This window comes from Larus michahellis, chromosome 18 (genome assembly GCF_964199755.1).
Source record: "Larus michahellis chromosome 18, bLarMic1.1, whole genome shotgun sequence".
Taxonomy (NCBI): Eukaryota; Metazoa; Chordata; class Aves; order Charadriiformes; family Laridae; genus Larus; species Larus michahellis.
This window is the reverse complement of record NC_133913.1, coordinates 1,222,582-1,240,250: the sequence shown is the minus strand read 5'-3', so window position 1 is coordinate 1,240,250 and position 17,669 is coordinate 1,222,582. Positions and strand designations below refer to the sequence as shown.

The 17,669-nt window shown below is 48.4% G+C and overlaps 1 protein-coding gene across 1 annotated transcript in view; it reads left to right on the top strand.

The window, feature by feature from the left end:
* NPEPPS (aminopeptidase puromycin sensitive) overlaps window positions 1–10,521 on the top strand; it is a 38,435-nt gene extending 27,914 nt beyond the window's left edge. Inside the window, exons 13-23 of the mRNA XM_074561607.1 lie at window positions 107–216; window positions 834–897; window positions 1,496–1,635; window positions 2,661–2,795; window positions 4,217–4,436; window positions 5,044–5,186; window positions 5,964–6,020; window positions 6,512–6,619; window positions 6,875–7,030; window positions 7,154–7,201; window positions 9,093–10,521. Of these exons, the coding sequence (XP_074417708.1) occupies window positions 107–216; window positions 834–897; window positions 1,496–1,635; window positions 2,661–2,795; window positions 4,217–4,436; window positions 5,044–5,186; window positions 5,964–6,020; window positions 6,512–6,619; window positions 6,875–7,030; window positions 7,154–7,201; window positions 9,093–9,245 (1,334 nt within the window). The 3' untranslated portion in view covers window positions 9,246–10,521. The remainder of the gene's footprint in view (window positions 1–106; window positions 217–833; window positions 898–1,495; window positions 1,636–2,660; window positions 2,796–4,216; window positions 4,437–5,043; window positions 5,187–5,963; window positions 6,021–6,511; window positions 6,620–6,874; window positions 7,031–7,153; window positions 7,202–9,092) is intronic.
* The last annotated feature ends 7,148 nt before the right edge of the window (window positions 10,522–17,669 follow it).

Below are 17,669 nucleotides of genomic sequence, written 5' to 3'. Positions count from 1 at the left end.
TGGAGTAATAATGCAGCCTCCCACCCTCCGGTGCCCATTTAGTGTCCTTAATAGCGTCTGACGTGCCAAGACTCCGGGAGTCCTTAGTCAGACTTTTCTTCCACAGAGGACCTCTGGGAAAGCCTGGAAAAAGCTAGTGGTAAACCTATTGCTGCTGTGATGAATACATGGACCAAACAAATGGGATTTCCGCTCATTTATGTGGAAGCTGAACAGGTAAATATAACTCCGCGCTTTTCAGCACTTCAGATCAAAAGCTCTGCCTTTAACTGTGTTTAGGATCAAATTTAGTATTATCCAGTTACTTAAAAAATTCTCTTTGATCGGGAGGCAGTACGGTGTCTCCTTGTTCAGTGACAGATCTGTTTCTGCAGCTCACTTGAGGAACCAAGTGCAAGTGATCCGGAGTTTTTCCTCGAGCGCTCCAGATCACGTGCTTGGGGTTTGCTGACGCGGCCCCTCTGCTCTTTGTGGGTGAGATGTGTGTCGGGGGGAGGGAATTCCTGACTCTGCTCCCCTCACCACACATTTTGCTTCTCGCTCCGGTTCAATTATGCTTATTCTGCAAGATTGCAGGGTGAGTGAGGATTACTGGCTGGAAGCTGAAGTCACAACGAATTCAAATGAGAAATAGGGCACGTGTGTTTTAACAGCAACAGTGATCAATGCGTTCGAATGATTCTTAAGGTAGCTCCTTTTTCTGGAGGAGAATGCAAGTTAATCCCTTTAACAGGGGGCACATGAATGTATGGTGATATACAGAAGAAGAGATTAAATGTTCTGATAATTCCTTTCTTTCTTTTTCGTTTCTTTTTCTTTTTTTTTTTCCTCAGCAAGAAGACGACAAAGTGTTGAAGTTAGTCCAGAAGAAATTCTGTGCCAGTGGACCATATACTGGTAAGATGAGCGCTCAGAGCAGGAATGGAGTATTGGTTGCTTTTCATGCAGTGGCAGCAATTTTGAGAGATGAAATGGCTGCACTGTAGAGCAGGCAGGTGCTCTGCTTGGATTCAGGTGTTGAGTGTTTGTAAAATTTTGGAAAATCTAAGGTTGAACACTCACGTGTGTGGTTTCCGTGTCCTCCTTGTGTGGAGAACGGCGTTTGTCTGCAGTCTTTGCTTCAGTTTTCCTTCTGAGATCTCCTCTCCTGCTGTCCAGTTTGAGGCCGGTGCTGGCATCTGGGGAGCTCGAGCTGCTGGTTTTGTAATAGCACTGGAATAAAAATGCCTCATATGGAAGCCAGCTCCCTCTTAGGACACAGATTCCACCCATCTTCCATGCTTATGGAAATTAATGTTGGGCTTGAAAGGTGATTTAGAGATTCTAGCTCAAGAACTGCCGTTTTCCTTCAGATTTGTAGATTTTTAGATTTAAATTTAAGTAGCCTTGCTTAAAATGCCACGGAAACCTGTTTGAACATCAGGCGGAGTTTCTCAGCGTTGTGTGCATGCTGGTTTTTTCCTTAGGCCTTCCTTTTTATTGTTTCTTCTTTTAGGGGAGGATTTCCCCATGTGGATGGTCCCCATAAGTATTTGTACAAGTGATGACCCCACCAGTGCCAAAATGCAAATATTGATGGACAAACCAGAGCTCACCTTGGTTTTGAAAGACGTCAAACCAGACCAGTGGGTGAAGGTGAGTTGTCACAAAGCAGAACGCATTACTGGGAATAAGGCTGATTGTCACTGTAATGTTCCCTTGCGTTTCATTTTCCTTCTCCCTTTTTCTTCCCCTTGCAGTCTTGTGTTTCTTAGGGAGGGAGGGGGCCTCTCTGTGCTGCTACTGAATATTGGCTCCTCTCTATAACGCTTGCTTAGTGTAGTCCTTTGCCGTCCAAGAGTAGTCTAGACAATGTAAACTTGAACCTTTTAAGAGTCCGAGCACAGAAAAACACTGAGCAATTAGAGGCAGCTTTTGAGTTGAAATGTGGTGGCTTTTTTGGTATCCCATGGCAACCACAGTTTAGTTAAAAGTCCATCCTTTTAACTAACAGCAAAAATAGCCCTGTTTATCTTTCATTAGTGTGAAAGTTTTCTGCTGGCTATTGCCAGACGAGGACAAATCTATAAGTGAAAAAATTCGCTGTCGAGGTCTCCTGCAGACAGCAGTCAAACTGAACGGACATATTGAAAGACAGCGAGTGGCTGGGACTGCTGCTGGAGGAGCTACTGGGGCTGAAGAGTAATTGTTTCTAAGCTGGAGCTGCGTTCTGAGAGGTGACTCTGAGACAACATTAAGGGTTAGCCTCTCATTAATCAAGTCTTCCCATTTAACACGGCATTCCAGCTGTCAGGCATGAGTATTCTCTTGAATCACCGTATCTGTCTTCCCGATGCATGACTACCCTTAGTTCAGTTAGGATTTACCCCTAGAAGAGAAGTTCTGCGTTTCTCCTTGCTCCTAGATTTAACTCTAGACTCTGTTTCCTTATGCCAGCTCTCTCTCGCCTTCCATAGCTCTTAGTGAGCATTTCTGCTTTGAAATCTTCAGTCTTTCTCCCTTACTTATGATTTGTTTGTTCTTTTTACTTAACCGATAGTGACTGACTTCTCGGAGCTGCAATGCTTTGAGAAATTTCTAGTGGTCAAAAAAATAAAAAGCATTTCCTTGTTCGTTCCTTGCTTTTAATTTTTTTTTTTTACTTTTCTGGTACTTTTCAGTTAAACCTTGGAACAGTAGGGTTTTACCGTACTCAGTATAGCCCTGACATGCTGGAGAGTTTAATACCGGCGATCAAAGACCTCTCCCTACCCCCTGTGGACAGGCTTGGCCTGCAGAACGATCTTTTCTCTCTGGTAAGCTACCCTTTGCTCTTCTCTCTAATAATGAGAGTGACAGTGACTGCAGAAATCACTGTCTGCAGAGTCAGCCTCAGGTTCTGGAGGCAAAGTGCCTTTGGGATTACTGCATACATCTAGCTATTCATTAGCTTGACAAGTTCTAACTTGTATCATAAGACTTAAACCCTATGGAAGCAGTCTATAACTCTGTTGCACTGTTCTCTGCATGGGGTGTATAATATTTTTTTTTTTTACAAAATTGTTTTGAGAACCTGTTTTCTTTTAACTTGTCAAAATAAGGATATTTTAATGATCCCCTCAATGACTTTGTCAAATACCGTCAGCACCATGTGCTTTATTCAGTTGGGCTTGTAGTAACTGCCCTCCGCTGGCGGAGGTGGCTGTTGGGGATTCAAGGCGTTACGCCCAAAGCAGGTGTTGCTACGTCTGGACAACTAGTTACTGAATTCTGTGTTTCAGATCGTACATTCGTATTCTTGCTAGTCAGCAAGTATGTGGAAACTTTTAAGAACGTGGGTTTGATATCCTGCCTCTCTAGCTTCAAAGCTTGTAACTCTTGTCATGGCTTAGTTGAAGGGGTGTGAAACTGTAGCCTGAGTCATTTCCCAAATATCGCAAGGTGAACGGGGCATAAAAACTGAGCAATTAATACACGTAGGAATATTGTGTTAGACTCCTGTTTGGGTTTCTGTTTTAATCATGTTTTTATCACAGCTGAATATAACTGAGATAATAAAAACTGATCTTCACCTCTTTTCTGGTACCATAAATTACTGGTCTGGTTCCAGATTAACAGAAGTCTGGGTGATCTGGTTGGAGACACCTACTGTAGGTATCATCAGCTGCCCTAAGCAGAGAAGTGTTTTCCTGACGCTGTGAAGCAGTTAGTATAAAATTTTCCTGGCAGAAGCGGAAAGGCAGTACTTCTTGTACTAATTCATGGGAAGCAGGAAGCAAAAATGACTTCTGCAGTTTTATACTCCCAATTTAACGAAGAGCAAAAATTAAATCTCTAAACCTTCACAGTTTTTAGTTAAAATAGGATTTTGGTGGGTGTAGTATCTGGATGAGAATAACTCTGGGGGTTTGCTTTTTCTTGCCAGCATTGCTGCAATTTTGTTAAGTCACTTAATCTCCTTGTCTGTTTCTTGTTTGCAAAATACGCTTATAATTATGTCGCTGTCTCCTTGTGAAGTGCTTACCTGCGTATAAAAAGCATCACGTGCAGCGAGCAGACAGCTAAGGTGCTTTGACTACTGTTAACTCACCTTGGCCGAACCCCACAGCAGAGAAAATAGAGTTTATATGCAGGCTGTGCAAACCAAACGGGGAAGACTATAAAGTAATGCGATGAGCTATTAAACGTCTTAATTCTGCTTGGAAGTACGATTAATCCGTGTCTTTTCCTCTCCCAGGCCCGAGCTGGAATCATTAGCACTGTAGAGGTTCTAAAAGTCATGGAAGCTTTTGTGAATGAGCCCAATTACACTGTGTGGAGCGACCTCAGCTGTAACCTGGGGATCCTCTCGACTCTCTTGTCCCACACAGACTTCTATGAGGAAATCCAGGTGTTCGTGAAAGACGTCTTTTCACCAATAGGGGAGAGACTGGGATGGGACCCCAAACCTGGAGAGGGTAGGAAACTTATGCTGTGAAATCCGGTAGTGGTTTGGAAAACTTGTGTGTAAATAAGCCATCAGGATTTTGGGAAAGGGGAGAGAAGGGAGGAAGAGGGGTCCGAAGTAGGCATTCAGAGGTATTTTTATAGTTAAAAACACAGGCAAACACAAAACCCCAGAAAAACCCTCTGTTATCAGGCATAAGTTAAATTTCCCTACCTGGTCACTGACTGATAAAAAGTCTCAGCTTCCGCTTCGCATGTACTGGAGTGCGTGAGGCTTTTGGACTACAAGGGTGGGAAAGCCACGTACGTGCATGTTTACTTGTCCTAGTCAGTCCTGTTGTAAATGCAAATGGCTAATGCTCAGGTTACAGGCCTAGCCTGTTGTGTTTGAGCAGGAATCATCTTCTCCTGACTCTTTCGCTGAAAGAAAAATAAATCAATATATTCTCCAGTTGGCATCAAGGAGAGTGGGAAGAGGCCTAGGTTCTTCAGATATCCTCAAGCATGTGGAAGGATTGTTATATGGCTCTGCCCTCATCACTCTAGGTGGAAGAACACTTAATTGCTGAAGTGTGTCTCCAAATAATTATTTTTTTTACCTCCTCCTCGCTCATTTAGGTCATCTAGATGCCCTTCTGAGAGGTCTGGTCTTGGGCAAACTAGGAAAAGCTGGACACAAGGCAACGTTAGAAGAAGCCCGACGCCGATTTAAGGACCACGTGGAAGGAAAACATATACTGTCAGCTGATCTGAGGAGTCCTGTAGGTTATTGTAAACGTTGGTTCCAAAAGACTGTCCCCGCTCACTTGGCGCTGTGTGAACTGTATTTTCAAGAATAGGGAAGCTAGAGGAAACCAGTCAGGGTGTGAGACCAACTGGTTTTGGCAGAGGTGGTGGGAGCTTGGCTAAGTCCAGTTATGAAGAAAATGGTACTGGGGAGCATGATACAAACTTCCCTGTGTTTCTTGAATCAATTAAGCCTCATCTGTCCTGGCCAATACTTAGTCCTAACGAAGAAGCTCAGCTGTACCCACGTTGGCTGCCACAGAACAGCTCTAGATTGTGTTGGGTTTGGGTTTTGAAGACTGTTCAGGTGTGGCGCTGAACCTGAGCTGAATTCTACTCATTTACGTGTATCCATGAGCAGGCTCCATCCTCCAGGTTTAAAGGCAGCGTGGTAACCTGCAGGGATCGTGGAAGAGCTCTGCAGGTGTCAGCGTGGCCCTGCGGAGCACAACGTCTAACTGTGCATTGAGTTTACGGGAGGTGCTTACCGGCTAGGAGTTGTGCGGTACAAAGATTTCTTGTTCTGATGTTTTGCTGTGGTTGAAATTACCAAAATTATGCTGAAGGTGAGGAAGAGGTAAAGGAGTTGATGCATCTGTAAGATCCAATCTTAAAGCATAGAAGGGATCAGTGCCGGTATCTTCCAGATCTGTTCACTTGTCGGAAATCTAACCCAAATATGTAGAAATTGATTGTTGTATTTCCAGAAGTGTGGGTTTTGACAGATCTTCCTTGTTTATGCTCTATCTTAGGTATATGTAACTGTTTTGAAGCATGGAGATAGTACTACTTTAGACACTATGCTGAAGGTGAGTGCACGCTCTGTTGGTAACAGTGCCAGCTTACGCAACGAAAAGCTAAATATTCCACCCTATAAGTTGCTCTAAAATGTAGTTTATCTGCAGACAGGCTCAATCCCATGTTTTACGGATGATGTGAACACCCGGGCTTCATTAGGGTGTTCCTTGGTCCGTGTGTGGTGTGAAATTGCCACCTAGTGGCTTGTTGCATCTCTCATTTTTAGGATTATTTTCCATTGCTTGGAGGCACGGTCCTACTTGACCTTATATAAACAGTGGTGAAGATCAGTTTATTACTAATGGTACTTTCCGCTGATGGATGCGGTATGAGGTCCGTAATGTGGATAGCTGCAGGATGATTCACGAACAAGTTCAATTTGTCACATATTAGGCTTGAAGACTAATTTAGCAGCTCCAGCGTATACAGCGAGTTGAGCAGCGCTAGGTAGGAAGTCAGCGGTTAATACCATGTGCTAAACTTATTCACTTTGGCTTTGAAGCTTCACAAGCAAGCAGACATGCAGGAGGAGAAGAACCGAATTGAACGAGTTCTTGGAGCCATCTCTCAACCAGAACTGATTCAAAAAGTTCTCACCTTTGCACTTTCAGTAAGTTATTGGAAAAGCTGCCGCTTCCTGACCTCGAGAGAACAAGAAGTGCGTTCAGGGCACTTGGTGACAGAGCACTGTGCGCATACAATGGGCTGGAATTAGGAGCGATAGTCTTAACGATTAAATCTTTGAATTGAATCTTAAAATTTGGCGAGGGGGGGAAGCTATTGTTGACAGATTCAGTGTAGAAATGCATAAAGTGCTGTATTTGTGGAAACAGTCTTGAATACTTGTCTACGTTTTCATCTTCAGGAAGAGGTACGTCCCCAGGACACGGTATCTGTTATTGGTGGAGTAGCTGGAGGCAGCAAGCAGGGGAGGAAAGCTGCTTGGAAATTTGTAAGGGACAATTGGGAGGAACTTTATAATCGATACCAAGGTGGATTCTTAATATCCAGACTAATAAAGGTACGTGCGGCTGTGAGAAAAGTCCTGTCCACATACATGACCAAAACTAAGCTGTTGTATTTGAAATGCTAAACGCTTACCCTTGATTCATGGTTTTTTTGTTTTTTTTTTTTTTCCCTTCAGCTAACAGTGGACGGATTTGCAAATGATAAAATGGCCGCAGAAGTTAAGGTAAGAAATTTTAATGAAAGAAGTGATTAACTTCATCTGTGACAAACATCGCGCGCTCTAGACTGTAGGCACCTGATGGAAGAGCCATGAGTTTCTGTGCCGTTTTTGTTTCTGAACTGTGGCTCTGCCTCTAACTATTTTAACACTCCCTTAATTGCACTGCTTTAGGTTGAGTTATTTTATTGAAATGTCTTAAATTAGCATCTTCACAAAGCAATGTCCAACTTCTAGTGATTTCTGTTTCCTTAGTTTCGCTCACTTAAACTTCTATAAAATCCAACATGGTTTGTAGCAGTTGTTTGAAGACTCCCAAAAGACAACCTTTAAAGATAATTGTAGCAAAATTCGTAGTTGTTGCAACTCCCGCAGTAAGCTGAGGCTTTCACCACCACGTTCCTTGCCAGACCGATATGGCACGTCTGGGGCTGACGGCGTTAGCGCCCGGGGTCTCCTGGGGGGATTCACGTGGCAGAAATTGGCTCAATTCCATACCATGGGTCCAAGTTTTTTGTGGCCGTTTGTGCTGCGCGCTAAGAGCGAGGCTTCGACAGAAGGCAGGTGAACGGGTTTGCAGAGACTCTGCCTTGAAGTCGGTGGCTGGAGGCGATGGGATTGCACTGCTGACGCCGGCATCCCCTCCGACCTGGCAGTGCAGGCGCTGGTCTTGGTCGTGTTTTGGGAGCGCGGGTAGGTTGTGTTACTTACTCCTTGCCTGCGCTTTTACAGGGACTCTTTCTTGGAAGAAGAAACTTAAAACTATGGCCCTTAATCACCACTTTCCTATTGGGAAAGTGGTCAGGAGGAATTCTTACTTCAAAGATATGCTAAGCCGTGAGCTCCATCTATCTTTTTGTATGATCTAGTGATCTCTTTTCCGAAAAGATTTAGTAGCAGAAGTGATTTTACGGAGAAATCTTGGCGCTATAGTTAATTCTTTTCTTAAAAAACACTTTGCGAAACATTTACCAGAGCAGTCGTCCGTAACTAAATAACTACTTTCCAGGAGGAAACTTCCTGAGACAGTAGACCTGGCTTTTAGCTGGAGTGCTTCACGCGTCTGAGTCTCGATGTCACCTTGTAGCGTACGTTAGCAGGAGATGATCTGCCAAACCCTGGGACAAGCCGGCTTGTGTGAAGATGGGGGATGGCTCCCGCCTGTGCCGGCTTATTCTACCTTTGAGCCACTTGTAAAGCGCAAAGTCACAGCGGCCTCTGCTGCAGTTTTTTTCAGCGCCAGCTATTCGCAGGGGATCGATAGTGTTGATTCTGGAGGGAGACATGTGAGAGTATTCAGCAAAACTCTGGAGCGCTGCTGGTGCTTGGAGGTCATTATGCAGCTTGGAAGGAGGCCTAGGTGGAGCGCGAAGAAATCTGATACCCAGACAAGTGCTTTTGCAAAATGGCCTTAGGCTTCCCTTCCTGTCGTCTTCGAGTATCCAGAAATACACTCTTGATTTGCTGCCCGTTTGTCGCCTCCCAATGTGGGAGTGAACTCATCTCTTTGAGTGCCGCTTGCCGTCCCTGGCAGCAAGGACGGGATGGGACAGGAGGTGGCATTTGGGGGACAGGAGGTGGTGTTGGGGCTGGTTTGGAGAAATGCTGCGCTGGCTTTGCCGTAGCAGAGAAATGGAAGCGTTTTGCTGTCCCCGCTCTGTGCTCGGGTCCCTAAACCCAGGACATCGGGATTACACCTCTTGCAAACCCGGCAAGCACCCTGCAAATTTTTTGAGTCCGTGATGTTGGTGGGAGCGGATAGCGTGAACCGTAGTCAGGCAAAGAGCGTAATTCACAGGAGCGTTTCTATACAACCTAGGGAATTTGGCGACTTAAAAATTTAATCTTTTCTGTGCCTGCTCATACCCTTACGGCTGGTTGTGTGCTTTTCGTGCAGGCCTTCTTTGAGAGTCACCCAGCCCCATCGGCAGAACGCACTGTCCAGCAGTGCTGCGAAAATATTCTGCTGAACGCAGCTTGGCTGAAGCGGGACGCCGAGAACATCCACCAATATTTCCTGCAGCGCAAGGCCCCCCCAGCCACGGTGTGAACCCCTGCATGCCACCGCTGCAGTCCTGCTGCCTCGTCACGGGAGAGGGAGGAGATACCCCACAGCTGATCCATATGCCAAGAATTTGGAGTCTTTTTCTCAAGCCAACGGGGATTGGACAATGAATGTAGTTAACTGGTTCCTGCTCACACTCCAGATTTAAAATTCTATTAAAATTATCAGCAATTCAGCAAAAAAAAAAAAAGAGAGAGAGAGAAAAATCTGTAAATATGATAGTAATAAAAATAGAGCATAACAAAACTGTGAAACTTCCTCAAGCCTTGTCAGTGGTTAAAATATTTAACACCCCCCTCCTGACACTCTTATTGACAGATGTTCTGTTTTTTACACCCTCACCCAGCCCTCCCCCCCCCCAAAAAAAAAAAAAAAAGGAAACCGGTGATTTCTAGGTCAGTGGAATTTTGTGGAGCGTCTGGGGCAGGAATGGGTTAATGCCTCTGAGCGTTGTGTGGAACAGGTCACTGGGACAGCAGGTAGCTGGTATAACATAGAGTCTGTGCATCATTGGAAGTGCAAGGTTTTGGGGAGATGTTCCTGCAACCCCCCCAATCCGCGGATAGTAGGTTCCCTCCCTTTTGTGTTACCTCTCGGCAAAAAGAAAAATGTTCTGTTGCTCTTCGGTTTTTCTCCTTGGTTCCACTTGCTGATGTCCTTCTTAGAGATAACGGAATTGTAAGGAAACATCTTTCATAGCCACATGAAATAAGAGAGAGAGTCATGCGATTTTTTTTTTATTATTTTTTTTTTCTTTCTTACTAAATTGCGCCCTCCAAATGCATGCAAATGAGGAGATAACGACTGCGGGATGGTTCTCCTGGCTGCTGCTAGGGCAGGTCTCTTCTGTTCAAGACACTGTTACTTGTCTAAAAGATCCAGCTTGTTCAGCCTCCTCATGGCCGTAGCAACACTAGCTTTTCGTTCCTTTCTGTGATGTTGATGGTAATTTGATTCAGAAGCCTTAAATTAGTGATGACTGGCGTGATGATGAAGTCTAAGCTGTGTGCCATCATTTACTTCACAAAGCAGCGTGGTCTACTAACCAGACACAACACCCTCTAATACAAAGGTTGGAGTTCCATATATTTTTTTTTTTTTTTAACAGGAATTCGTATTTGGTGTGGCTTAACTGTATTTCAGAAGGTCATCAGACTAACTGTCAAGACTGCTTCCCTGAAACATTTTTGTGCTATTGTTTAAAAAAAAAAAAATAAAAAAATTTAAAACAGTTGGCGTTAATAAAAATGTCAATGTGAAATTCCTGTCCTGATCTTGTGTTCTGTTTGAAGCCTGAAAGAGCGTTGCTGCTTTCAAAGGAGCTAAACCTCCGAGGGACGAGCGGAGGTCGCGTCTCGATGGTGGCTTTAAGGAAAACCTTGTTCTCAGCCTTCTCCTCTCCTGCTCTCGGTGCTAGGTCCTAGGGGTCTGAGGGAGCGCGTACCCTACCCAGCGTAAGTAGATCTTGCGTAATCTGAATAAAGATTGTAGTCAGGCACTAAAGAACTGACCAGGACAGAATTTGGAAGGGGGGGAAAAAATAAAAAAAATAAAAAAATTGGGAATAAGCAAATTCCCATTAAACAAACGCCTGAAAAGTTGAAGGACTCTGCAAGAGGGAAGAGCGTTGTGTAAAAGCTGCTGCTGCGCCTCCGTGAGCCGGGGCAGGGCTACGCGCCAGAAACGGGCGAGGGGGGGGTTAGTGGCGGTGCCGCGCTCTGGAAGGGCACGGCGCGGGTTGGGATCCCTGGGGCTGGTGCGGCTCCGCAGGCAGAAATGAGACCGGAACAGGAATCCTGTTGGTCCCGAGCCGTATCTGTTAACTTGACCCATGTTTTTCCCCGCTGTCAGCACTGCAGAGCCGATGCGATTTCAGGAGTAAGCTGGTTTCCCTTCTGCTTCTTGCACATTGACAAAATAACATGCAGAGCCGTGATGCCAGCATGACCGGTGATGTATGAAATGAGAAGTACTGGAGCTGCAAGTTGAGGTGATCTTGTTTTGACTTTAAACAATGCAAATGACATGCAAGCAGTTGAAGGAGAGTGACAGAAATAACAAGCTCGTGGTCAGTGAGCAAACTGAATAGTCCCGGCAGACCGACTAGTCCTCGTCTCTTCTGCACGCAAAGAAAGTAGATTTTAATCCTTCGTGAAAGTAAGTTTGGGATTTGTCCGCTTAACATGAGATTATTTTTTTTTTTCCATGGGAGACAAACTGGTGCTCAGGGTCAGGAGAAGAACAGCAAAGGCTCTTGTGGATGAGGGAAGGCATGAAACGGGGCTCCCGTGATAATTAGCGAGGATATTGCCCGTAAGAACTGAGCGTATTCGTTAGGGCTGCGGAGGGTGCGGTGTCCAGTGCACACCAGGGACCCCGACACCATCCAGACGCTTTTCACAAGGACTCCACCGTGTCTGTTCAGGTTAAACACGTTTGAAGACGTCCTGACGCGGTCTTTCTTCCATCTCGGGGAGTTTCACTGGTTTCTGTGTCAAATCTTGGACAAAGACCTACGCTTTGTAGGTAATAGTGGGGTCCTTTATTCCTTGTACAGGCTTATAATGGAAATAAAAGCAATTCGAGGTTTCCCAGCGGCAGTAGGAGGAGTTCGCCGCCAAGTCTTTTCTGTCACTGTTGGGCGTAACGAGATCGTCCTGCCCGGGTGGGTCCCAGTGGTGGAGCGATGATGAAAATCTCCGCTGAATCCTGAAAATCTCCACTGAATCTTGCTCGCAAAAACACTGGCGTGAAAACCTCCTGCGATGGGAGGGTCCCTCCTGGGACAGAAGGGTTTTCTTAACGATGAGATGTACTGCGCCCACCCTCCTCTTCACCGCGAGGGTGGTGGGTGACTGGCGCAGGGTCCCGGGGAGGGCTCAGGGCACCACGACTTCACAAGGACCATCTGGGCGATGCTCGTAGTGACGCCGTTTGGTGTTGGGGGTCCCGTGGGGAGCCCGGAATTGGCCTCGATGGTCCTTACGGGTCCTTCCCAACCTGAGACACTCTCTGATCATGATACTTGACAATTCATTGCTCCTTTAACTCACTTTTTTTGGCACAGCGCTAGCCCCTGCCTCTAATCTTGGCGTTTGCACGTCAGTGACCTTGTCCTTTTGCCTTCTGTTTGCCTCCCTATCCCACCCCCCACAAAAAAAAAAGCCACGAAACGCTCTCCTCAGTGAGCCTCCCCCGGCCGCGGAGGCAGCGGGCGTCTTCCAAAATAAACGACGTGTCTTGCCGTTGCCTCGCCCGTCTCTCGTTTTGCGCAGTTTCAGGTAAACTTACAGAAACGGTACTTTTTGCAGCCTCGCCTCTGGTCTCTGCCGCAGGCGGGGAGCTGGGCTGGGCCCAAGGTACCGCCTGGCTGTAAGGACGCCCCTTTAAAGACGAAAAGAAGAAAAATGTATGGAAGCAACATCAAGGGCTTGGTCCTGAGCAGAGGATGCACGCGTGATTCCTGCAATGTTCTCTTAGCTTCGAGATTAAAGGCTTAATTCGTATTTTAAAACCATTTCTGAAACACTCCGTGCCGTTGGGAGCTTGCAGGAAGGGGGAATGGTCGGGGGACAGTTTGGTTTTTACCTGTAAATTTTTAAAATTGTCCCCCGAACCGTCTTTCCTGGGGGTCAGATGCAGCAGCCTTGCCTGGGCGGATCCTCCGTTTGAGCTGTGTCCTTTTTTTCTGCCCCGTCAGCTTCAAATAATCGAACCTGAGTTTTAAGGAAACCTCAGCGTGTTCATTTCTTCGCTTTTCTCCGCAGGGGCAGTAAAAATAATGAAACTCGTTGAAATCCAGTGGGTGTTGGTTGCGACTGGGAGCCGCGAGGAAGCCCGTATGGAATGGTCGGGCACCCGCGCTGCCTTTGGCCCAGGGACACCGAAATGCTGGGCTTCAAATAAACTGGAAATTGAGGCTTTTTGAACTGGTTTTCAGGATCCTTACGGCGGGTGGAGGACGGGTGGCCCCCTGCCCTGCCGTTGCTGACTCAGATCCTGCCGCTGACACGGTTCCCGAAGTGTCCCCTCCATTTAAAAAATAATAATTGCACGTGTGAACGCTCCAAGGCGGTTTGGAAAAGGCAAATTTCATAATAACAAAAATATACACCCCTATATATAGGCGTTGCTTTGGTATTTGCAAGGCTCTGGCACGTGGGATAGCATAATAATATTTAATCTGTCAGCGAAAAAGGCACAAGATTGCCAGGCGGATGTGGAAATAGCCGGGAAAGAAAGTTTCAGGATCCGGTTTGCTCTCCAAAAATACCCAGATTTCGGACCAAAATTTTATCTAGCGTAAGTGGAACTGCAGCATCTGGAAAGGCATATTATTTGCCTCCCCAAAAGCCAGGATCTTTTCCTAAGTATACTCACGTTAAGAATATGCTCCATCTTTTGAATTATAATGAAATTAAGTGGTGTACAAAAAAAAAAAAAGAAGAAAAAAGCTCGTGAATCCTTTGAAAAAGAATCAGAAAAACGGCAAAGCCCTAAACTGGGCTTCCCAAACCCGTCTCTAACGTGTACCTGCTTGTTCCTGTGCAGGGTCGCGAGGTGCAGCGAGGTCTCGGCGTTGGCCACCGTGGCCTGTCCCCGTCGTCAGCTGTCACCCCGCTGCGTTACAGGTACCTTCACGAGCCACCTCTGGGGGTGACGCTGCCCGGCGAGCGGCGGCGGGCAAAGGAGTCCTGGCCCCCGGGGTCAGAAGAGGCTGGCGGCAGCCGCAGGGCTGACACCGACATTGGGGACCCTCTGCGGCTTCTCCTTGGTGGCGACGGGAGGAAGAGCGTCCTCCCGCCCCGGCGAAGGAAGGACCCGGCGGTGACAAGCCACCACAAAAGCAGCGACCGGCTCGACGAGCTCCGTTTGGGCTCTTTCAGACTTTCGTTACGGGAGGGCTCGATCTGCTGGGCTAAATTTGTGGTTTGAGGTTGAAATTATTCACGTTCAAGTGACAACGTGGGGGGAAAATACATGTATGTGCCAGAACTCGGGGGCAGAGAGGGCGGCGCGCTGTGCTCCACGGGCGTCTGTTTCCCTGGGCTGATGCTGTGGACTCAATAACTTTCCTTTTACAGGGACCCAAACCAGGAAAGAAAATTGGGCTTATTTTAAGACCGAACTTAACCAAAGCGCTTGGGCATCATTCCCGCTAAGGGAAGACCAGGTGGGTGTCTCTGCTCAGCTTTGTGTGTCTTAGTCGTGCGTGCTGGCTGGATTTCATCCAGGTTTGGTCTTTTTTTTTTTTTTCCCCAAAACTGGATTTCATCACCCAACTGCTGGGAAAACGCATCTTCCCTGGGCAGCTTGGGGCCGCTCCGGCAAGGTGAGACGGGGCTGCGGAAATCCACCGCGTGGCTGCGATTCCGGGTCAGAGGAACGTTGAGCGTTTCAGCAGCCTTGAGCCTTTTCCTTCCTCCAGAGTTGCCCTTTCAGCGCAGGTGCTCGTTCCTGTAAATAATCTTATTCTGGATTCCTGCGTTAACGTCTTGAACCTGGTGTCATCTAAACTCTTGTTCTTTAGAGGTTCCCACTGAGCTCCGAGCTCCGGATGTATAAAAGCTCACAGAAAGTTCCTCTCCCTTGGAATTTCTCGGCATTTTGGACTTTCCGAGAAACTTGAAGGAGCCTCGATAGACTGGGGAGGGGGAAACTGGTCACCCCATGAAATGTTCTACCCATTTCACTTGCCGAGGTAACCCCGAGTACCCTGATTGTCTCTGGAGTTGTTCCAAAGGTCAGCAGCTTTTCGGCGTTTCTCGCCCCGTTTCTGCAGCCAGTTTCTGGCAGCAGGAGATGATACAGCCCTCCCTAACGTGAATGCTGCCCAGGCCATTTATGGCAATGAGGAGAAAAACAGCGCATCTCGCTCAAGTTTACGGCTCCAGCCCAAGCGCTGCCGGGGGGGGCTGATCCGCACTCTCACTTATCCTGATTTTACACTGGGGTTTTGGGGCTTTCATTGCTACCAAGGCCAAATTTGTCCACAGTTCTTTAACCCGTCTCTCCTGGCTTTCCTGCGGGAGCAGTCCCCTGGGGAAAGTCACCCTGGAAGGGTCGCGACAGTGAAACCGCAGTCGCTGGAGCACCGCGGGCTTCGGGGTTGTGTCCCGGAGCCGGGGGGTGGGAAGGGACCAGGGGGACAGTTTGGGGCAGGACGGTGTTCAGGAGCCCCGGCAGCAAACGGCAGCTGCGTGTCAGTCTCCCGTGTTCCCCTCTTGCCTCCTTCCCGCTGGGGATTAGCCGCAAGAGAGTGAATTTCACCCGATTTCAACCCAAACGCTGCTCGTCGAGCTGCCGTTGATCAGAAGCGTGCTACAGAGCGACAAAGAGTACGTGAAGTGAACTCCATTCCTCCGGGCTGAATAACGTGCCGGTTCTGTTCCGTGAGTCAAGCTGTAAATAGTAATTGGTCTTTAAACGAGTCAGCGGTGAGAACCGTTTACATCTCTGCCCATCCGGGCTCCTCCGCTGGCGCAGATTCTCCAGGGAGCAGCATCCCCTCTATCCCTTCTCCCGGCACCGCGTCCCGCGCTCCCTCCCTGCCTTATTTTGGAGGTCCTGGAGCTTTGCAGTCACTGGTGAACGCCGTCCCCATCCACCCTCTGGAGATTCATCTCAGCTTTGTTTTTCCAGCTGGAGCGGCCGAGGCAGATGCGGGAGAGACACCGTACGAGCATCCGACAAGCCGATGGCAGCAGGACAAACAAAACCCAAATATCCAGACGTTTTTTAGCCCTGCTTGTAACTGCATCTCTCGTCCTCCTCACCCGGAGATCTCAGAGCGCTTTAACAAAAGAAGCTGATCCGGATTTGTCCCCATTTTAAAACCCCCAGACTCCAGGCACAGGTAGAACAACACCAGTTTTCTGAGACTCTCCTGCAGGCAAAGGCAGGGCCGGTATCTGGGTCTCCTGAGCCCCAGAGCCCCGCTCTGTCCCTGTAACCTGAATTTCTTTAGGGGAATGGGGAACCTTTTGCCGCGCAGAGCCGTGGGTACCACCCCCCTTCCCCAGCCATGAATCAGACGCGTCCTCAGGGGCCAGCACTTGCTGCACTCTGCGGCGTAAGCCTTTCCCTCGGGCAACAGCTCGTGTTTGCGGTGGGAAACAGCAGTCGCGTGGGACGGGAAGGGCCTGGAGACACCAGGGATGAGTTAGGCTGCTTTTCCCCATCTTCTGCTTCCAGCTGGACAGGGGAGAACCTGCCGGGACTTGAGCCCACGGGACCAAGCAGCGGCGGTGACACCGGCCTCTGGACGCTGCTCCTCCAGCTCCGCGTGTCCTGTGCTCCAGAAGGTCGCCTGGAACAGGAACAGTCCCTCGCTCATCCCGGATTGTCTCCATAAGCCAAGAAAAAAGGGAAGAGGAGGTGGTGCAGGGGGTTAAGACTTATTTTTAATTTCATTTTTATTGATACAGCTGTTGATATTACAACCACTGGAACCTGCGGTTTAACATGGTCCCGACAGGCCTTTCTTGCAGCCGGTCGATCAATGCAGTTGTTCGCAGCTGACATGCGGGAATGTGACCATCAGGTCCGTGCGTCCCGCTGACGATGTCAGCTATTCCCAACTCGGGAGACTTCCCCTGCGGTGACCAGCTGAACCCCTCCTCATCCACCTGCTCGGAGGCGGCGGCTGCAGCCGCTGGGATCCCGTTGTTGGAGCGCGTCCCTTTCCCGGGAAACGAAAGCATATTCCCAGCAGAGAATGATTAATGGAAGAAGCACGACTGCCAGGGAGGAGCGGAGCCCTGCACACCCCTGCCTGCAGCAAAGCCGGGCCCTGCCCGCGTCCTCGGCCTCCTGCCCGTGGGACAGGGCCGGGCTGGGTCCCCGTAATTTGTCCCTTCTCCCCGTGGCCTTTCTATTGGGCCCCACAATGAAGCCTGATTGAGTTACTAATTGCTCCCTCCTGCTAAGCACGCTGGAGCCCTGCGAGTCACAGAAGCTGCCTTCAATTATTCACCTACACCTTTGTTCCACCCTTGGCTTTTTCCCGGTATTCGGGGTTTTATCCCCGTATTTATTTGTTTTTCCCGCTATTTGTTTTTTTTTCCAGTATTCATTTTTTCCCCTTCTTTTTCCCCGTGGATTTGGGTCCCGCCTGCCCCGCGGTTGCATCACCCCCTTTCCTCGGGGGCTCGTTCACAGGGTGAACCGGGCCGCCCCGGGGTGGGGTGGGGGGGCTAGGCCGGTACCGGGATACCGCCACCATCCCGTACCCGCGGCACCGACCCGCCTCTACCACCGCCGGGGCCGCGGCAGGGCAGCCATATCCCCTTTCCCACACACACACTTTACACGGTGCTACGGCGGTTTTGGTGGGGCCGGCGAAGGCCTGTTCCCAGTGGGGGCCCAGCACATGGCGCCCCCCGGGACGGCTCCGGGGGACACTGGGCC